This window comes from Phyllobates terribilis, unplaced genomic scaffold (genome assembly GCF_046119375.1).
Source record: "Phyllobates terribilis strain yellow unplaced genomic scaffold, ASM4611937v1 Scaffold_5__5_contigs__length_657084704, whole genome shotgun sequence".
NCBI classification, from domain to species: Eukaryota; Metazoa; Chordata; class Amphibia; order Anura; family Dendrobatidae; genus Phyllobates; species Phyllobates terribilis.
The window spans coordinates 189,362,438-189,382,366 of NW_027362765.1; the positions used below are offsets into that span (position 1 = coordinate 189,362,438).

At 43.9% G+C, this 19,929-nt stretch overlaps 1 protein-coding gene across 1 annotated transcript in view; it reads right to left on the reverse strand.

Moving 5' to 3' along the window:
- The window catches only part of RND2 (Rho family GTPase 2), a 119,116-nt gene that overhangs the window by 88,430 nt on the left and 10,757 nt on the right, over positions 1–19,929 (reverse strand). Inside the window, exon 2 of the mRNA XM_073681143.1 lies at positions 14,984–15,071. Coding sequence (XP_073537244.1) covers positions 14,984–15,071 — 88 coding nt within the window. The remainder of the gene's footprint in view (positions 1–14,983; positions 15,072–19,929) is intronic.

Consider the following 19,929-nt stretch of genomic DNA (forward strand, 5'->3'; position numbering starts at 1 on the left):
GAAGAGAGACCAAACGGGAGGCATCTGAACTGATAATGCTGTACGTTCTGCCCGTCTTTCAATGCGAATCTTAGATATTTCTGGCTGTGAGGGTGAATGGGTACATGATGGTATGCCTCTGAGGTCTAATGTGCACATCACCATGTTCTCTCTGATCAGGGGAATCGTGGTTCTGATGGATTCCATTTTGAATTTTTGGTACACCACCGACCTGTTTAATGACTTTAGGTTTATAATTGTGCGGTAGTCGCCTCCTGGCTTTTTTATCGAGAACAGGTTTGAATAGTATCCCGAAAACTGTTCGGCCACTGGCACCGGTATTACTACGCCTGCAAGTAACAGCTTTCAGACATCTGTCCATAATCTTTGCTGGACTAGTGGAGACTGAGTAGTAGTTAGATGGAATCTCTCTTGGGGAACCTTTACCATCTCTATCTTGTACCCATCTGCAATTAACTGGAGTATCCATGGATTGCTGGATACCCCCGACCATGCTCCCAGAAAATGTTGGAGTCTCCCTGCTATTCATGGCGCCATTGTCTACGCAAGCCATTTCCCGTACTAGAAAAGGTATTTCTGCTCTTACCCCCTTTTTGGTAGCTGTATCTACCCGATTTTACCTTTCCAGTGTATTCTGGTCTCTGTTGGGGACGTGGTCTCCGAAAGTATGTTATTTTCCTGGGTTTTTTCCTCTGGAAAGCCCTTCTTTTCGTCCGAGGCCGTTTCTAGCATATCATCTAGAACTGGGCCGAACACTTGGAGGCCAGAAAAGGGGATGGAGCACAATTTGTTTTTGAAGTCGTTATCACCAGACCAGGTTTTTAGCCATACTGCTCGCCTGGCTGCAGTAGATAATGCGTCATTTCTTGCAGCAAACCTAATTGATTCGGCTGAGGCGTCGGCCATAAACTCTGTTGCCATTCTTAGCAGAGTAATGGAGTCTCTGATCTCCTCTCTGGAAGTTTTGTTCCTCAGATGGTCTTCCAACTGTTCCGTGATCATTTGGTTGGATCTTTCTACAGAGGTTGCTGCGATGTTTGTTTTAATTACTGCAGCTCAGTTTCCCAAGTTTTTTTTTAAGGAGGTTGTCTGCCTTCCTGTCCATAGGGTCTTTTAAGCATGACGAATCCTCAAAGGGGATCGATGTCTTCTTTGCTACTCTAGCTATTGGAATATCAATTTTTGGGATCGCCTCCCACAGCTTGATTTCCTCTGGCTCAAAAGGCAAACAGGATCTGAAATGTCTGTGAATTACTAATTTTTTCTCTACCTCCTCCCATTCCTCTAAAATCATGGCTTTAATGTGATTGACAAGGAATACTCTGTTAATATGGGTTCTCAACCCTCCGAACATTTCATCTTGTACTGAGGAGGTAGGAGGGTGTCTTCCACTTTTATAGTGTTCCTTACTGCCGATAAAAGTGGTTCAGTGTTTTCCCAAGCAAAAAGATATTTTTTCCTTTCTTCTGGAGAAACTGAAATAGATCCCTCCCTTTCATCCTGATCAGGATCGGAGTAAACTGGTTTTCCTCCTCCTCTGAGCTAGATTCTATCTCCCACCAGGAACTCTTTTGCCTATGTCCAGGTTGGGAACTTTATGTGGGGATTAGATCTGCGACTGAACTTTGGACTTCCTCTCTTATTATGGATCTTATGTCTGACAAAGGAGGAATGTTCATCCCTGACCACTTGGGCAATACAGTCTGTACATAATTGCTTCCCATATGTGTCCAGTAGCTTCAAGTTACAGATGGCGCATCTTTTCCCTTTTTTCTTAGGGGTTGATGATGTTGTGGATTTTTTAGAGCCCTCCTTGTCCTACAACAACAAGGGATCATATAGTAGTATCCTACAGATGGTAGCAGGTAAACTTAGACAAGGAAACTCCCATTAAACTCACATGTACCGGGGGTTCTGCTGGCAAATCAGGGCGACCAGTGGTTAATTCTTCCATGGCTGGTGACCCGTACACAATACCACCTCAGATCCAGCCCCAGAGTTAAATAGCCTGTCTCACCTGTCTTCCATCTGCTTCGTCAAAAATTAGGCGTTTCCCCTTTAATTGCCGTTCTGGTGCCCTTTTTTCAAATGCAGGCCAGAACCGGAAGTGCATTCCAGCGTAGAACGCATGCCCGTTACTTGAGGCAGGCATTCCACTGCTCCTTGAAACCGGAAATTCAGCTCACTCCTTCTCCCCTGCGCACATAGGAACGCGCGCAGGGCTGCAGCGGCATGGACCCAGAAAATCGTCTATCTCGGGAACCACCTGCTCAACCGGCCAGGCTGAGGGACCCGTTGTCTGGCGGGATGTCAGCCTTCGGACGCGGCAAAAGGAAGGGGAGGAGTGCGAGGACCCCATCCCGATCCTCCTGGGTCCAGCCTCATGAGCTCCAGCTCACTGGAGGAGAGTTCTTCTGCGTCCCGTCTCCGATAAGGACAGGAAAAACACTGGAGGTATGGGTGGAGGGGGGGCCTTTTAAACTCTTCTGTGTTTCCTGTCCCTATCAGAGATATGAAGGACGTCCTCCTAAGGGTGCCGTCAGGAGGGACATCCTGGAAACCATAGTTCGACAGTGCACCATCGCGTGTAAACAGTGCTCGCATGCTGAGAATCATAGCCTATGCACATTGAGCAATCTAGAACAGATCACTCAGTGCGCATTATTTACTTTGGTCTGCCTTTGTACAGACATTTTAACGACCGATCGGTAAAAGTTTACCAGTCGACGGTCATATGGTGCTGCCGGACGGTCCATGTAAATGGACCGTAATAGCCTTAAAATCCTGATAAGTTGGCCATGAGCAAGGCCCAAATGGGAAATACCAGTACTACACTTTTAACATACCTTGCATAAATTAATAGTACAAGCGAATATGAGAAGTTTTGTAATCTATTTCATCAGAGAAATAATCTTCCTTCTCCACGTATGAGTCATTTCTAACCCTCTCACCATCCACTCTTCTAAAACAGCTCTACTCCATCTTCCTCAGACAAGGTGGATTGGCAGCAAAGTGAAGTGTAAGGTTACACCTTGTACTATACTCCATGGAGGAATAGTAAAAAGCAGAAAAAGAACAGGCATCACACTAAGCTTTCTAACAAATATTTTACCTCACTTTAGAGCTGGACTCACATCTACACTGCCAAGTACTGCGGATAACATCCTCCATAACTCTGCTGCTTCTCTCCAAGTGCTGACTGAAAATGAAGAGCAGGAATCTATTCCTGTGTGCTGTGTATGGGATACATCATAGCAGCTCGTCTCCTACCAGAAGCTCAGAAGAGTCCATAGCAAATTAGAACATTAGAACAGATTGAAGAGGAGTGGAGACTTGTTGGCACGTGACCACCCACTCACCCAGGGAATACAGGGGAACTGTGACAGGGTGCACATCACCCACGGCCAAGATACTTTTCTTCTCAACCTGAAAAAAAACCCTTCAAGAAACAGAACCTGCAGAGCAAATATCTGGTGATGACGCAAGACACAAGTCTTATGATGGCCAGAAATGGTGCTATTCCTCATGTACACATGACATCTTATTAGTAAGAGTTATCTTTTAAGTTTATTGAAGATAATGTGGGTATTTATTTATATGGAGCAGATTCACTGACTGGACATAGCAGCTTGTATACACATTCCTCCTCTATGAATGCACTATATGCAAGCATAAGGAATTCTGTCCCCAAATCTGCGCTTTGGAAGAAGCTCGGAAAAACAGCTTCAAAGGCCACAGAGGTGTTTTTTCCAAAACTGGGTGGTGTAGTGACTCCCTCGGTCACACAATCTGAAATTGAATATGGAGAGATGCAAACAGAGTGCAGTACAAAGCATGCAGAGTGCCCCTTTAGATGCTATGCCTGCAGCAATACAACAGATGTTAGTGTTAAATAAGAAAACTAAATATGAAAATAACACAATCTCCCTAAAACAAAGTAGATTTTAAAAAACTTAGTCTGCCCTACAATTCTCCTTAGGGTATTTTTAAAGAGGATCTGCTCCACATCTAATAATTGAATACACATCCTATTGATGTCAATGGAAAATCTACACTGCTTTGAATACAAAAGTTTGCTTCTGATGAGGTTTTGAATACAACACTGTCGATGATATATAGAGAGATTATATATATATATATATATATATATATATATATATATATATATATATATATATATATATATATATATATATATATATATATATATATATATATATATATATATATATATATATATATATATATATATATATATATATATATATATATATATATATATATGGCACCCCAGGGGTCTGGTTTCCACAGTAATGTAATGTTATGTCTGAGAGCAGGTGGGAGGTCCTTTGGTCAGGGATCCTGTGCATGCCACACCTCCTGCCCAGTCTTGGGAGGGGAAGAACTTCCCCTATATAAACCCGGGGCTGAAGCAGGGTTAGCAGTCAAGGAGAGTAGAGACAAGAAACAGCAGAAGCAATACTTCTACGAGTCAGGGGCTGGCAGCTGCAGAGCTCGCCCTGACTGAGAAGCTTTCTTACCGGACCCGGCGTCCGAGGCTGTGGGGACTAACTCTTACCCAGCAGCAGAAGCCGACCGGCAGGGGATTTCAGGTCCTCAGGCCCAGAAACCCGAAGGCACGGTCACACGCGTGGGACCAGCACCGCCATCGTGGAGCGGAAGCCATTAGAAGGCCCCGAGTCACCGGCCATACGGGTGAGCACCACACGGTACACTCAGGGACGTGGGCTACTTATATCCGCTTCTAGCAAGGTAGCCAGAAGAGTACAGTCAGTTTGGGAGGCCTACAACTCCACCTGGCCAGGGGAGATCCCATCTGCTCAAGGACTGACCAGGCCCCGTTCACTAGCAAGTACTCCGGGAGGGTCTATCGTTGTTACCAGTAAAGACCCTGAATTACACCGCACCGTCTGAGTGGTTCCTGCTACCCCCATCATCCACATCTGCTGCCCTGAGGCCATACCCCTCCCGTTGGGGGTTATACCATCTACGCTGCACCATCCATCCACCGGCCTCAGCGGACTGTCCTGCAGCGGCAGCTTCATAGCTGCATTCAACGGGTGGCGTAGTCGTCCTGCATCTACCGCTGTTACATCGCCGCTCAGTTTGACTCCCTGGGCACGGACCGGGTCACCGCCACGGGACTACAACCCTCAAGAGATCCGGCTCCGGGTAAGCTCCCGCGTGTGCAACGCAGCGCGACACAGGCCTCATGGGAAAACCCCTTTAAGGATGAGAAAGGATAGATATATATATATATATATATATATATATATATATATATATATATATATATATATATATATATATATATATATATATATATATATATATATATATATATATATATATATATATATATATATATATATATATATATATATATATATATAACATTTCTCATCCTTAAAGGGGTTTTCCCATGAACAAAGATATTTTTTATTATTTCAAGATCTTTTGATTATTTCCACAATTAGATGTATTTAAAAAAAAATGTTCCTGTGCTAAAATAATCTTATAAATGTGCCCCTGCTGTGTACTGTGTAATGGCTGTGTCTGACCACGTACAGGGACATGGTCTGATCATAACACAGCTCCTGGGCAGGGGAGGAAGCAAAAGAGTATACAGACATTACAGCAGGGGGTCACAGCTGATTTTTTCTTTGAGGTAAAACATTGTTTTAAAACAGGCAGGGAAATGTTTTACCTCACAAAAAGAATCAGCTGTGATCCCACGCTGTCCTGTCTGTATATTCTTTCGCTTCCACCCCTTCTGCCCAGGAGATGTGGTATGATCAGACCATGTTCCTGTACGGTCAGACACAACCATTACACAGTACACAGCAGGGGCACATTTATAAGATTATCTCAGCACAGGGACATTTTTTTAAACACATCCAATTGTGGAAGTTATTATTCCAAGATATATTGATTAAAATCAACTTTAAAAATAAAGGTGTTTTCCCATGAACAAAGTTAAGGGTGTGTGTACATATAGTTTGATGTGAATTTTGGAGCGGATTTCATCCAAAATTCACATTAACGTCCCCTCAAGCATTTTCAATTGATTTTAATGGGAAATTCAGATTTTTTTTTTTTTTTTTTTTTAACGTTCCGCTGTAAAAAGCAAAGTGACTTGTCACTTCTTTGATGTGGGTTCACATTGACTTTTTGCTGAGTTTTTAGAATGGAAGCTGCAATTTTTTTTGAGGAGTTTTGACTTTTTGAGGAGGATTTGATAATTTTTTGGAAATGCGCTAAAATTAAATAAAAAAAACAAAACAAAACATATGACTATCAATAAAAGTATTGTCAAAGCCAAAATACCAGGAAAGATTGTACATGCGGATTGTACATGCGGATTGTACATGCGGATTGTACATGCGGATTGTACATGCGGATTGTACATGCGGATTGTACATGCGGATTGTACATGCGGATTGTACATGCGTTTTTCCTGCCAGGGACATGCGGAAGTGAAGCGTTCTTCACATGCATTTCCGCATGCGGGTTGACAAGCGCTTTCCAAGCGATATTAGCATCACTTGGAAAGTGCTTGTCAACTTGGTCACACTATATAAATCCATGCAACCAGCATATATAGTGTGACCGTAAAAGAATGGTAAAAAATAAATATTATACTTACCTTCTGATGGCCCCCGGTGTCCTTATCCGATGCATCCGGTCTAGTGGTTATGTAAAAGGACCTGCCATGATGGTCGCGTGACCCGTCACATGATTAAATGACGTCATGGCAGGTCCTTTTAGACCATCGCGAGCTGCCGGGAAGCCAGAACAGATCGCTGAGGAGACCGGGGGCCATCAGAAGGTTAGTATAATTTTTTTTTTTTTTTTTTTTTTTTTTTACAGGTTTCTAGAAGTCTCCTCTTCTCCAAACCCGGGTACCATCCGCACATTGAATCGATTAATATCCGTATGTGCACATGTAGTGATGCGGATATTATGCGATTCAATGCAAATCAATGGCGGCAAAAACGCAGCGATTCTGCAAAATAACTGGTAGTGCTGCGGATTTTTCCCCAATGATAATCCGCAGCAGAAATTTCCGCAGCATGTGCACAGCACATGCAGATTGTCATTGGGGAACATGGCAGACCTTCTACCATGCGTTTTTTAAGCATTTCTGCAGTGGAATTGCTGCTGCGGAAACGCTTAAAAAACGCATAGTGGGCGCACATCCTCACTATGGATTTTTTGTCATTTATTCAAAAGGGGCAAAATCTGTTGAAAAATCCTAAGTGAAAATCTGCAACGTGAATTTGCATCATGTAGATCTTAAATCTGTACCAGATGTAAACTCCACACAGATTTTTATACATGCTCTATAGTATTGCGTAGAGAATGCACAGCGTATTCGCCATGTGTGATCATCCCTTTAAAGTCATAGTGAGATCACACAATGCAAGGAGCTGACCTGCAGCCAAAAACACCGCAGAGCAATTAACACAGGTATTGTACGGCTTAACTGCGGCTATAAAAGCGCCATCATTAGCAGTTAGAGAGCAGTCTGGTGGAGAGAAATTCCCTCATTACCTTCCTATAATATTTTCAAGCCAAGGAGAAGTTTAACACAGAATATATTCAGGTATTTTGTTTTTGTGGACCATATCTTAAATAGTTTCTTAATTCGCCTGTAATTACATAGCTTTTAGGATGAATGCATTATAAGTAGTGCACAGTAAAAAATGGGACTATATGGTCTACCAGGTTGACACAGTCTACAGTACAGCTGTGGTGTCTAGGTACTGTAAAATTACAACTCAACATGCCCTCACACCAGCTGTAAGGTTTCAGGGTGTAGATCACCTCATTCACACGTCAGCATTTTTGATCAGTATTTCATCAGTATTTTGTATGGCAGTCTGTATGCCAAAACCAGGAGTGTCTCCAAAACACAGAACAGGTGTCGATCTTTCAATTATAGTTTTTCTCTGTAAGTTCCACTCCTGACTTTGGCATACAAATATTGATGCAAAATACTGACGCGTGAATGAGGCCTAAAGCCGATCTGTCAACAGGTTACATACAACAGTCTCCATACGTTAATAAATGGAGCTCATAGACCCCATGAAGCATGAAAGGCTGCATGAGCCTTTTGGAAAGTTTTCATTTTTGATAGAAAAGTGAGATTTTTATGGGTCTAGCTGTAGTGCACTTTAAAAGAGGTTTATATAGGCATTCTTAAATGGATTTCAAAGCAAGTACATCAGACTCATCAGGTCTACGAGGTCTATTTAAATTTGTATGCAGTGTGTATTGTGAACTCTGATGCACTTAAAGACCCTATGGGACTGTGTCGCACCGAGTTTTTTGAGAAGCTCAAAAATCATGAGTTTCGTAACCGAAACCACTTCAGAAAGCATTCCTGTTTTGGGAGTTTCTTGTGGAATTTCTCAGTTACTGAAAAGGTTCCCTGAAGCTGCTTTGAAATGGTTTTAAAGAATTTTGGAAGAGTATTTTTTTTTTTATTAAGAAGGAAATCTTATTTTTATAATCTCCTTTAATTTGTCACATCACTGCTTTAGTCACCTGGTAGAATGATATTGAGGGCACAACTTTACTTGGAAGTCTCAGGGTAACTCACATGGGGCACTTGGAACATCTTGTGTGCACTGGTACAAGTGGGGAGATTGTCCGTGTACATGAGTACGATAAAAGTACTCTAGTGCCACGTTCACACGCCCAGTGTTTCATCAGTATTTTACATCAGTATTTAGAAGCCAAAACCAGAAGAAGTGGAACAATCAGAGGAAAAGTATAATAGAAACAAGTCATCACTTCTGTATTTATCACCCACTCCTGGTTTTGGCTTACAAATACGGATGTCAAATACTGAACATATGAAGGTGGCCTACGCCCCAAGCTACACATCTACAGTTACAAAGTGTTTCAAGAAGCAAACACCACATCAATACATCAGCTTGCATCAGGTATCACAAGGTAATCAAGCCAAAAGGACCGCAGCACGTCCAATGTCACGTGTTACTGCCAACTGGTACATTGTTCCAGCACAACACCTCCGCACAGGGTGTGCTCCAATGGAGGTCAGGAAGAGGCTTGCTCCACTGCAGCGAAGGTGTGATATTTACCTTGACTCTAATGGAATGCCATTCAGTAATTAGAAGTTGTCACAATCTAAACCCAGGAGGAAGTTACATTGAGCAATTTGACTCTCATGACCCTCTAGACTCACACCAGACATAGCAAGTCACAGTCTAGACGGGACTCAGAAAATACAACTTTACGACAGTCCACAAGTTACCGGCCCACAATTCACAATTATGAGTCATTTGTGGCAGTTATTGGAAATAGGACGGAGCTTGGCTTCCTCAACCCGCTACTAAAAAAAAAATAATAAAAAGCTGCATTTTTTTCCATTCCTGCATTAAATTAGCCCAGTGTGACTACAATGTTACAGCCGATATTTTACAGCTGCCGTCGGTTCGTAAGAAGAGCAGTAAAAGCCAGTATCTGAATCTGGAAAGTTTTCAGCAGTAATGTGAATTATTAGGAGGCTGCATTTTTTCCTTGTGTTTAGAATTGTAGCCAATAGCAGATAACGGACAAAAAAGAAAGAAAAAACCCTTCTGTCCAGAGTCCACATCTGGTTCACATCTGCCTGTGCAAAGAATGTCTTTTTGTTTCCTGAAACCTTACGCTTGATCAATGTAACCCCGTAATGATAAAATGTTTACTGCCTCCTGCCATTGTGGTCAAATATATATTTTAACTAAGCAACTGGTAACACATTTGAAAGAAAATGGAAGGGAACACTCCGGCAAAAAGTGATAAAATGTGCTACGTCCAGTGCATGGTCGGAGTATCAGTTATCAGTATTGCCTGGGGTACTCCTTATTAGATAGAGGCTAGCATATGTTTAGGGTGTGAACATGCCCATTTGCCTTACATAACAGCTAGCTCTCCAGACTCACCCATACACCAAGATCGACCAGACGTTCATGAGGTCTTTATGAGGAGTACCGAGTAAAGCCCCCTAATGCATAAGAGATCAGTGTCAGACGAGATTGTTTGGCCGACAGCGATCATTCCCCAACTTCTCCATACACAGACTCGGCTAAGCGCTCAAGTGCTCTCTGAGTGTTGCTACCAGACTCCTTTAGGGCCAGGTTATCTCAGGGAGAAGGAAAGGATGAGCAGTACAAAAAAATCAGACACGTCAGATCTTTCTCTCCCCCAGACATTACCTGTTAGGGGAGAGTCAAGATGCCCCCATACACAATGCCAATCCAGCAGATATTGGGGTCAACATTAGTCTATGCCAAGGTCAGAATCAACGAGAAGTGGCTTATCTGCTTGCAGGACAAAGGGTTCAGGGTATTAAAGGGGTATTGCCATCTTCAAGATCCTATCCCAATATGTAGTAGGTGTATTATTATTAATAATAAAAAATACCTCCAATTAGGAATGTAGTATAGTTCTTCTGATTCTCTATGTCACTTACCCCAAGTGCAGAGCATTGCAGTAGCTTAGGTATCCATGCATACGACCACTAACAGCTAACTAGCTGTCATTATATGAGTGGTCCTTGCACTTGCATTGAGAAACATAAAACATGCAATGCTCCCTGGGAAAAGGTCAGGCACTGGAGAGCAGCTTTCTTTCTCCTAATCTGCATACCCCTTGCCCTAGGAAGCAGTGCCTGGCCTGTGTCTCCCTATGCCAGCTGGCAGTCTGCACAAAGATTACTGCACTAATTACAATAGGTGCAGGGGTTGTAGTGGCACAGAGGTCCTGCAGCCTATGAGGGGCCCAAAAGGTCTCTTTGGCCCATGTTTGAAGACTAATGAAATTACAGAATTATTATAGATGGGGGCCTTGTTACAGATTTTGCATTGGGGCTCATGGGCTTTAAGCTACGCCAATGCCGGGCCCTTACACTAGTATCCAGCATGGTTCAGGAAGGCCTATTTCTTGATTCCTTACAAACAAGGCTTTTCCAATTCCTAAAGTGTCATGGTAACTATGTCCCTTGGCCTCTCAAGGGTCTTCTGAGGGAGATCTGAAACCAAAAGTAGTACAAGATAAAACAGACTTTTTTTTAACTTAATTGCATGTATTTGGGGCTTAAAATTTTATCAATGGAGTTTCATTATACATGTTTGGCTTTTACAAGCTTTGTTTCCCTGTACGTTCACTATGATGTGGCCTGTGGTCATCAATCAGCAGAGAGAAGCTTAGAAAAAGACAGAAGAGAGTTACAAATGCCCCATCAAACTGTCATAACAGGCTCACTGACTGACTCTCCGTTAACTCATTGAGCAGCCAACAATAGACTGTGCAACACAGAGGCAGCAGAAGGCATGCAATGCAAATTTTTTTATGAAAACCAGTTGCAAAAACAATTTAAATGTACTTTATTTGTAGCCAACCCCTACATAGCCTGTAAAACAAAATGTCATATGGATATACGATGGAGGATGGCTCGGTGATAGAACTTTATAGCTAATAAAGACCTAATGGCGCCTCAAGTATGTACGGACCATTCCCAAAAATATTGAGATTCTTTCTTAGTTCAAAACAATGGTGACAATCCAGAGGTAAAGATGACAAAATATGCAGCGTTCGGGGTGTCACAGTTACTAGACCTGTGACACAAGGATACACCAGATTGACATGTAATGTAGGTAAATTAGCGTGAAACCCCTTTAAGCTAAACATATGGTCTGCAGAAGTTCCAGAGATCAGTGCACGTCCCACTGAACATATAAATGTCACCTCACATGCCGGATTTACTCTTGCACAGAAAGTGTCTGAAATGTGTTGCATCACGGGAACGCTCCACAAATGGGTGGTAAAAAGCTCTTTGCCGCAGTTATATTCATTCAGAAGAAAAAAAAGCAGCTCTTCATAGAACACATTTATACATTTATTAGAAAATGTTTATAAAGAAAAAAAAAATTGTAATTCAAGTTAAGACTGCGTTTTAAGATGAAGAAGGCAATAAAAGTAGCTTCTCCTGACATTAAACTAACAGGGTATTATACTGATGTTACTTTTGGTATAAAACACATTTATTACATCGCAGCATGACAGCTTCAAATGCCAATAACTGTATATATAATCGTTGGTGCAACTTGCTAGCATTAAAAGTGATTTATGTTCCCATACAACATGTGTAGCCAGCAAGTGGGAGGAACTGGCCCCGAGATATGCCCCTGACTACCATGTCTGATTTATTAACCAGCAAAATATTCAATTCCCTTTATATACTTGATATACTCACTTCACGTGGATTAAGACCCAACCAATGTTATAAAGGCAGCAGCTAAATTATGTCCTTATTTACAAGTAAAATTTCTTGGGACATATAAATCATTGGCCTCCGTGTTCGGGAAGAATGCAAAATACTGCATCTTTGGCTGCCAAGTCAAACCCGAGCCCAAGAAATGTCTAAGACGAGTAATTAGGGTCAAATATGATACAAAACTGTATTCAATATAAATAAATCAATGCCTTAAAGGGGTATTCTAGTAGGAAGATTTTATCATCTACCCACAGGTTGGGTAAAAACTTCTAGATCAGTGTGGATCAAACCACTGGGACTGATCGGCAGAACAGGACACTTATCACTGTTACAATGAAACGGCAGAGCGTTTGTTCAACCGCTATTCTATTCATTGTCTATGGAGATACTGGAAAAAAAGAAGCGCCCTGCTTGGCTGTTCAAAAGAGAACGATTAGAGTGGCAGGCACTCCATTCTAATGGGTATAAAAGTGCTCCGTTCTGGCAATCTGACCGCTGGGACCCCCACCGATATATACATTTTATCCTTTGGATAGGTGATCACTTCTAGATCAGTATGAATCAAACTGCTGGGACACGCAGTGATATTATGAACAGGGCACTTCAATCTCCAGTAGAATGGAACGACCGTGCGTATGTTCAACTGCCGCTCCATTTATTCACTATGGGGCTGGCGGAAAAAGCCAAGTGCAGTTCAAAAGAGAATGAATGGAATGGCTGGCGCTCCAGTCTAACAGGTATAAAAGTTTCCCTTTCTGCCGATCGTTGGAGGCCTTAGTGGTCAAACCCCCACTGATACACAAGATCTATTCCGTGGATAGGTGATAATGTCTCTTCACCGGACAACAACTTTAAGGACAGCTTGGGTGCACCTAAGTGCTCTTCATTCTGGCTTATAGAGCATGAGTCTCAAGTATGGAACAGCATTCTGTGACATCCAATGGTCCTAATAGGGGATATGGGATGGGGGTATATCTTTCTTAGACAACCCCTTAAAGTAGTTGGTCCTATAGGCACCCATACATATGTGACACCCGAGGGGTCCGGTTGCCACAGTGACATTGCCTCCCTCAAAAGAGGTAATGCCATGCCTGGAAGCAAGCAGGGGTCCCCTAGTCAGGGATACTAAACATGCAACACTTTCCAGGCTCCAGACCAGCAAGGGGAGCCACTCCCCCTTGGCAACTGGGATCTGGGGGCGGGGTTAGTTAGTCTTAGTGTGAGGAGTTGAAGCGAGGACGTTGAGGAGAGAGGAGCTGGGGACTGGAGCTGCGCGGCAGCTCACCCCAGAAGGAACAAACACAGAAGAACCGGACACCGGAGTCCGAGGCTGTGGGGCACTGAAGGCCCAGCCACAGAAACCGGAGGGTAGGAGACTGCAGGTCTCCTGGCCCCATCAGATGCCGGGAGGCTCAGCAGCACCACAGCGTCCGGCACCGCCACATGGGAGCGACGCACCAGCAAGGCCCGAGCTGCCTGCCATACGGGTGAGCACAGAAACGTCGCACTCAGGGACGAGGGCCACCGCACAGCAGGGCCAAAGAGTTTAGTGGAAAGGGTAGGCCTCCAACTTCACCTGGCAAGGAGGATTCTTTACTTGCTTCCAGGCTGCCCGGACTTCCACTTCTAGCCAGTACCCTAGTCCCGGCTTGTCTAATCACAACCAGTAAAGACCCTGGGACTGCACTTCCTTGTCTCTGTGTTTCTTGCTGCGCCATCAACCCCTGCACTACAACGCCCAGCACAACCTGCAATATCTACACTGCCCTGGAGCTAGCTCTTCCTGTGGAGAGCCACACCATCCCTGCTGCAGTAACATCAGCTTCAGAGGACTGCTCCGCAGCAGCGGCTCCATTTAGCCGCATTCCACAGGTGGCGTCACGAACTCTATAAAAACACTATAAACCCCCTATCCATAACCCCTTTTTATTGACCGCCCTGGGTCACGGATCGGGTCACCGCCACTGACATTCCCCAGCATCTACCGGCCCGGCACCGGGTACCCCACGGCCCAGGGGGCGCGTCACATAGACTGTTAGCCTAACAAGCATCTGGCCAAGAGCTAGATCTCTTGACTTACCCATGCACATGAACAGTCTTCTCGGCCAAACATTTATGTGTTTTTAATGGGGTATTGGGTTAGAAAGTTCTTGCAGTGACTTATCTTTCCTGGGGGTAAAAGGATCAGGCGTTTAGATTCAAACTTACTGTTTCCTCTATCCCCCCACATTAATTCCTGGGTAGATTAGAGGTCCCTATACACAACCGGTAGTCATCCGTCCACTCCTTCAAAAAACAAATATGCCCAGGGCCTCTTATGTCTACCCGATTCACAGCTGCAGAACAAGATGTACATTATTACAAAGTGTAAGCATTTCATACGGTTTATTAGTCTTCAAGTTTCTTTTTAGGGGACCACGTTCTTATATTTTAATTGAGAGATGGAGACATAAGTGTCATAAAAAAGTAAGTGTAGGAGAAGTAGTTCTTTTAAACTAAGCAACTATTAGTTCAGGAACTATGGCTCTTTAAAAGAAAAAAAATACGAGGAAAATTATTTTGCTTGGAAATCCTCAAAACATCTAAAATGCTCATTATTTCCAGCTCCAGATCAGCACACCTGCCACGCTGTGTAACGCTCAGACAGCCTGCCGATACAGAGCAGAACAGACTCACCAGACGTGTCCCACATGTTGAGCTCGATTCTCTGCTTGTCTATCTCGAAACTGGCCGTGTAGTTCTCAAACACAGTCGGGACATAATTCTAAAATAGAGGGGAAAAGAGTATTACACAAGGTTTTGAACACTCAAAGAAAATAGCATATATGTACAGACATGCAAGATGGAAGTCTTACTCATTGCACAATTCGGTATTTCAGGTACTTTTCCTCTAATTACTGGTTATTGTTTGTTCCATTGTATTTTATTTCAATCTTTTACTTATCCCAAATTTGTTACATGCTTTATAAGTTGGGTGTGGGAAATATGCTGGAAGATGTGGCAAAGATTGGGCAAACCTCACACCCCAGAGACGACACCCCACTAACTTCCCATTACATACACTTCTGCTGTGCTGCCCTGAATTTCTAACAGCAAGATATAGCAGTCTCTCCCATACAGAGGAACGCTTGTGTGGTGCCCCTGCGGGTTCAGTCGCCACAGAGGTACTGCATCTCACCCAGAGGTGTGGTATCCCACTCTCAGGTAAGGATGGAGTACTGCCCAGGACCCACACACTTGCATCCAGTACACTTCACTTCAGATGGGAAGGGCGAGATTGCTCCTAAGGGAGAGTACAGTCCCTGTCCCTGGCTGGAGGGTGGAACCATGTAGTGGGCGTGGGTGGAGGAAGTAGTTTAGGGGAGCACTTCAGTAGGTGTATAAGAAGGGGAGCCATCTTGAGAGAGTGAGTCCAGTCAGAGAAGACAGCCTGAGGAGGAGGAGTGGGAGCTGGAGCACTGTAGGAGCTCTGCTCAGAGGAGCGGGCCTAGAGAGAGGCCCAGGAGGACTGGCAGGATGAGGAAGTGAGCAGAAGGGAGGCTCCAGGAGGAACAGAGGAGGCTGCTGTACTTGCAAGGTGCAGCTGCCAACCACCACAATTATATCGCCGAAAAGGTGGCCACAGAACAGGGGACTGCAGGTCGCCCAACAAGATCCGAGGCTACCAGCTTGGGACACTGTGAGGCGCATGGCAGGAGGGTGAGAGCCAGCGCAGGAAGACGACCAAGGAAGGCACATAGAACGGAGTCCCGTTTAAGTACTCCTGAGTTACTTGAGAGATTGCTGAACCCCTTCCTTGGTGAAGGTGAACGCAGGACGACGTGGGAGGTTACTCTGGTACTGGTAGTCTGGAGTTCAACAACTGTGAGTAAATCTGAAGACTGCACCCCACTGTGTCCTAGAATTATCTGCGCCATCACCTACACTGCCTTGGAACTTAGCTCTACCTGTGGAGAACTGTCCCAACTCTGCTGCATCACCAACAGCTCCAGAGGACCTGCACCACAGCGGCGGCCCCATATAGCCACATACCACAGGTGGCATCACGAACATTAAACTATAAAAACTATAATAATCCCCTTTTATTGACCGCCCCGGGTCACTGCCACTGTGACATCCCCTGCACCAACCGGCCTGGCACCGAGTACCCCACGGCCCAGGGGGCTCGTCACTTGCTCTGCCAAGCGCTCCTGTCTTCTCTGAGAAAGCTAAATCACACCTTGGCCTGAGGCTTATCTAAGGGAAAACAATTCAATCGGTAGTCCGAAATTGGACATGCCCGATCAACATCTCTCTCAACCATCTGTTGGCTGGTGCCCCCCCATGCACATTAGACCACCAGCCAAGCCAGTCGATATCGGCGGGTTCAGTCGACATTAGTCTAAGGTGTATGGGGGCCCTATAACTTGAGTAATGAATTAGATCTAACGCTTAAAGGGTGTAACTATAGGTGGTGCAGAAGTAGCAGTCATACATGGACCTTGGCTTTTAAAGTGGCACAATGGCCCTTTGTCACATAAGACACTAGTATATACCAAGCACTGATTGTGGGGCCGTGGCCTAATGCAAAGTCTCAAGAAGTAGTATAGTCGGCACTCCACAGTCCTTGGTGGTGCACGTGGAAAATAAATCACAATTAGAAAAGACGGGTTCCAGCACTCATGTGTACGAAGTCAGTTCATTTATCCCACACATAGGAGAGTAACAAAACGTTTCAGCTTCTCACAGGCTTTTGTCAATTGTGGATAACAATACAACTTTCAAACATATATAGGGAAACTCAAGGAAATGACATCACAAAAAAATAAAAATAAAAAAACTACAATAAAACATTTCAAAACAATCAAACAAAATCAATAAAACAAAACATATATAAAAATAACATCTTCCCATGCTGACAACATTCACACTGCCTAATACGACCCTCAATCAGCTCCCCCCTGCCTCACTCCAGGTGACTACTCTGGCCGTCCACACACGAGAAAGACCTGTCAATCATCTGGAGGGGATAGAGAGAAGATTGTATAAACTAGTTTTACTCTGAAATGCGCAGCGTTTCAGAGGAAAATATAGTCACACAGTCAGGCTCAGAATCATGCGGCCAGTCGTTCAGGCAGCATAAATCAAGTGACAGGTTTCATTCAACCGACATCCTATATTATAGACTTTATCTGAGTCACAATTATCAAATCATATAATTGTACTGTATTAGAAATTTGAACAGATTCACCCGTAGCTGCAAAAGCAAACAAGATTTTAGGGTAAATGCCCTCATCCCAATATATTGTTATCCCTGAATAAATCACTTGCAAGGCCACATATAGAATATGAGACCCACATATTAAAAAGGATATTGAAAACTTAAGAGTCAGTTCAAAGGTGAGCAACTAGATTATCACACGTGATGGAAGGCCCCTCCCATGATGAAACGTTGATACAATTGGGCTTGATTAGCTTACAAATAAGACGGAAGAGATCTTATCTATAATATACTTACCTTGTAATGTCTTCACATCCGGATCCGCCCAGATGAGTCCAGATCCCAGAATTCCAAGTGGCGGAAGTTCGTCGACCGCCATATTGGGACACCCAAGTGATGGGTGTCTCAATATGGAAACCGTTGGTGGTACCAGCCTCTTGCGCGGTACCACCAGTGGAACAGTGTTGCGAACATGCCGTACACGCCGCCATCAGCCGAATGATTCACTGACCGCCGCCATCTTTGTACAGGAGGAGCGCATGCGCAGTTTTAATCTGACCGCTGCTATCTGCCTGCACAAAGATGGCAGTTGTCTGATTTATTGCGCCTGCGCAAATTCCACACAGGCGCAGTGAATCATTCGGCTGATACGCGACGTGAGAGAGCAGACAAGGGGGAGAGCACATGGGATACACAGGTCAAAGAAGAGATCACATGACAGGAGAAGACAGCAGATGGGGGAGAGAGAAAGCGCACAGAGGGTAGAGAGTTCAAACGGGACAGCACATGAGGGGAGAACACAGGAAGGAGAGAGACAGCAGAAAAGGGTGATAGCACATGGGGTAGACAGGTCAAAGAAGACAGCACAGACGGGAGAGGTCAGCACATGGGGTAAAGAGAGAGTGGATAGGTAGGTGAGCACATGGGGGGGTGGGAGAGAGATTCTCAACGCTGCAGAGCCTGCCCTCATCGTGACATTACCGCCCTCCCGACGTGATAGCATCAGGCCTCCATCTAGTTTATATGTATAAATAGTAACACACATCTGGCCAATACAAAGGACTTCCTTCCAAAGACCTTACAAAGGATCAGGGGGCACTCATTAGTTGTGGAGAAACAGCGATTTTAGCAGATAAACAGAAAAGGGTTCTTTACAGTCAAAGCCGTCAGACTGTGGAATGCCCGACCACAAGAGTAATGGTAGAACTATATCAGCATTTATAAAAGGGCTGGATGATTTCCTCACAACAAATGGCATTGTGGGTTATAAATATTCTAACCATAGAGAATGTAGAACCGGTGGAGAAAGTTTGAATTTGATGGACCCAAGTCTTTTTCTCATCCTTTATAACTAACTACATGTACCCATGTACCATATGACAGCTCTTTGTCTCCTAGCTTTCCACTATCCAGCAAGATTTCCTTGCCTCCTTCACATTTCAAGCAGCTAGACCTTCTCATTTAAATGTGAAATGACAATAAATGAAATCACAAGAATTCTTCCATAATCCTATTAATCTTCTGGAACGATAAGAAAAGTCCCTGGAGATGGAAAAGGAAATTATCACCTTATAACAAGTTATGTAAATGAAGCTGGGCTATTCCTATGGGATGCCAGGGAAGCATACTGATACAATTCCTCTGCAGATCTAGCTACCATGTGTACACCTGACATAATTGCACATGATAAAATTAAAAGGAAATCCAAAAGGGAGGAACAGAATAGACAGGGAAAGTGGAAATGAAAGTGGATAAAATACATGTGACTCTAAATTTCCCCATACACATTACACAGCCATCTCTCCGAATCTCCCAAACCCCCATTTAAAGGAACAGTCAACCACTCCTGTGTCTTCTAAGGTCCCCTTCAAAGGTGTTTTTTTTTCCACAGATACCACATGTACCCTTTATAATCTGTGGTGCTGAACACATGTCAGTTTTTTACCAGCAGCACGGATGACAAGGGTCAGTACAAGTCTATGGGTCTGTGAAAACCCATACAAGCACACGGATTGCATCTGTGTGCTGTAAGAGTTTAACACTGCAAAGTATAGGAGAAGCTTTGTAATTGATTTTTCTTAAGCCATACTGGAAAAAAAAAATGGCACACATCCAAAACACCAGTAGCGGCATTATACGGACGTGTGAAGGGGCCCTAAGAGAGCCTTTGCCAGCGACTTTTACCCATCAAATGAAGGATTGGTCGCTGAAATTTGAAGAGCATACACATTAGACTGTCGGCCGACCCTACCAATAAATAATTTCAGCTGAGCAATCTAGAGAGTCTCTAAAGTTTTTAGATCTAAGGAGCTTTTGAATTCTATAGCGCCACCTATTGGAAGCATCTCTCATTGGAAGCAGTTCTCATACTTTGCACTGACGAGGGCCAACAGCCCGAAACACCATGTCTGCAAATTGAGAT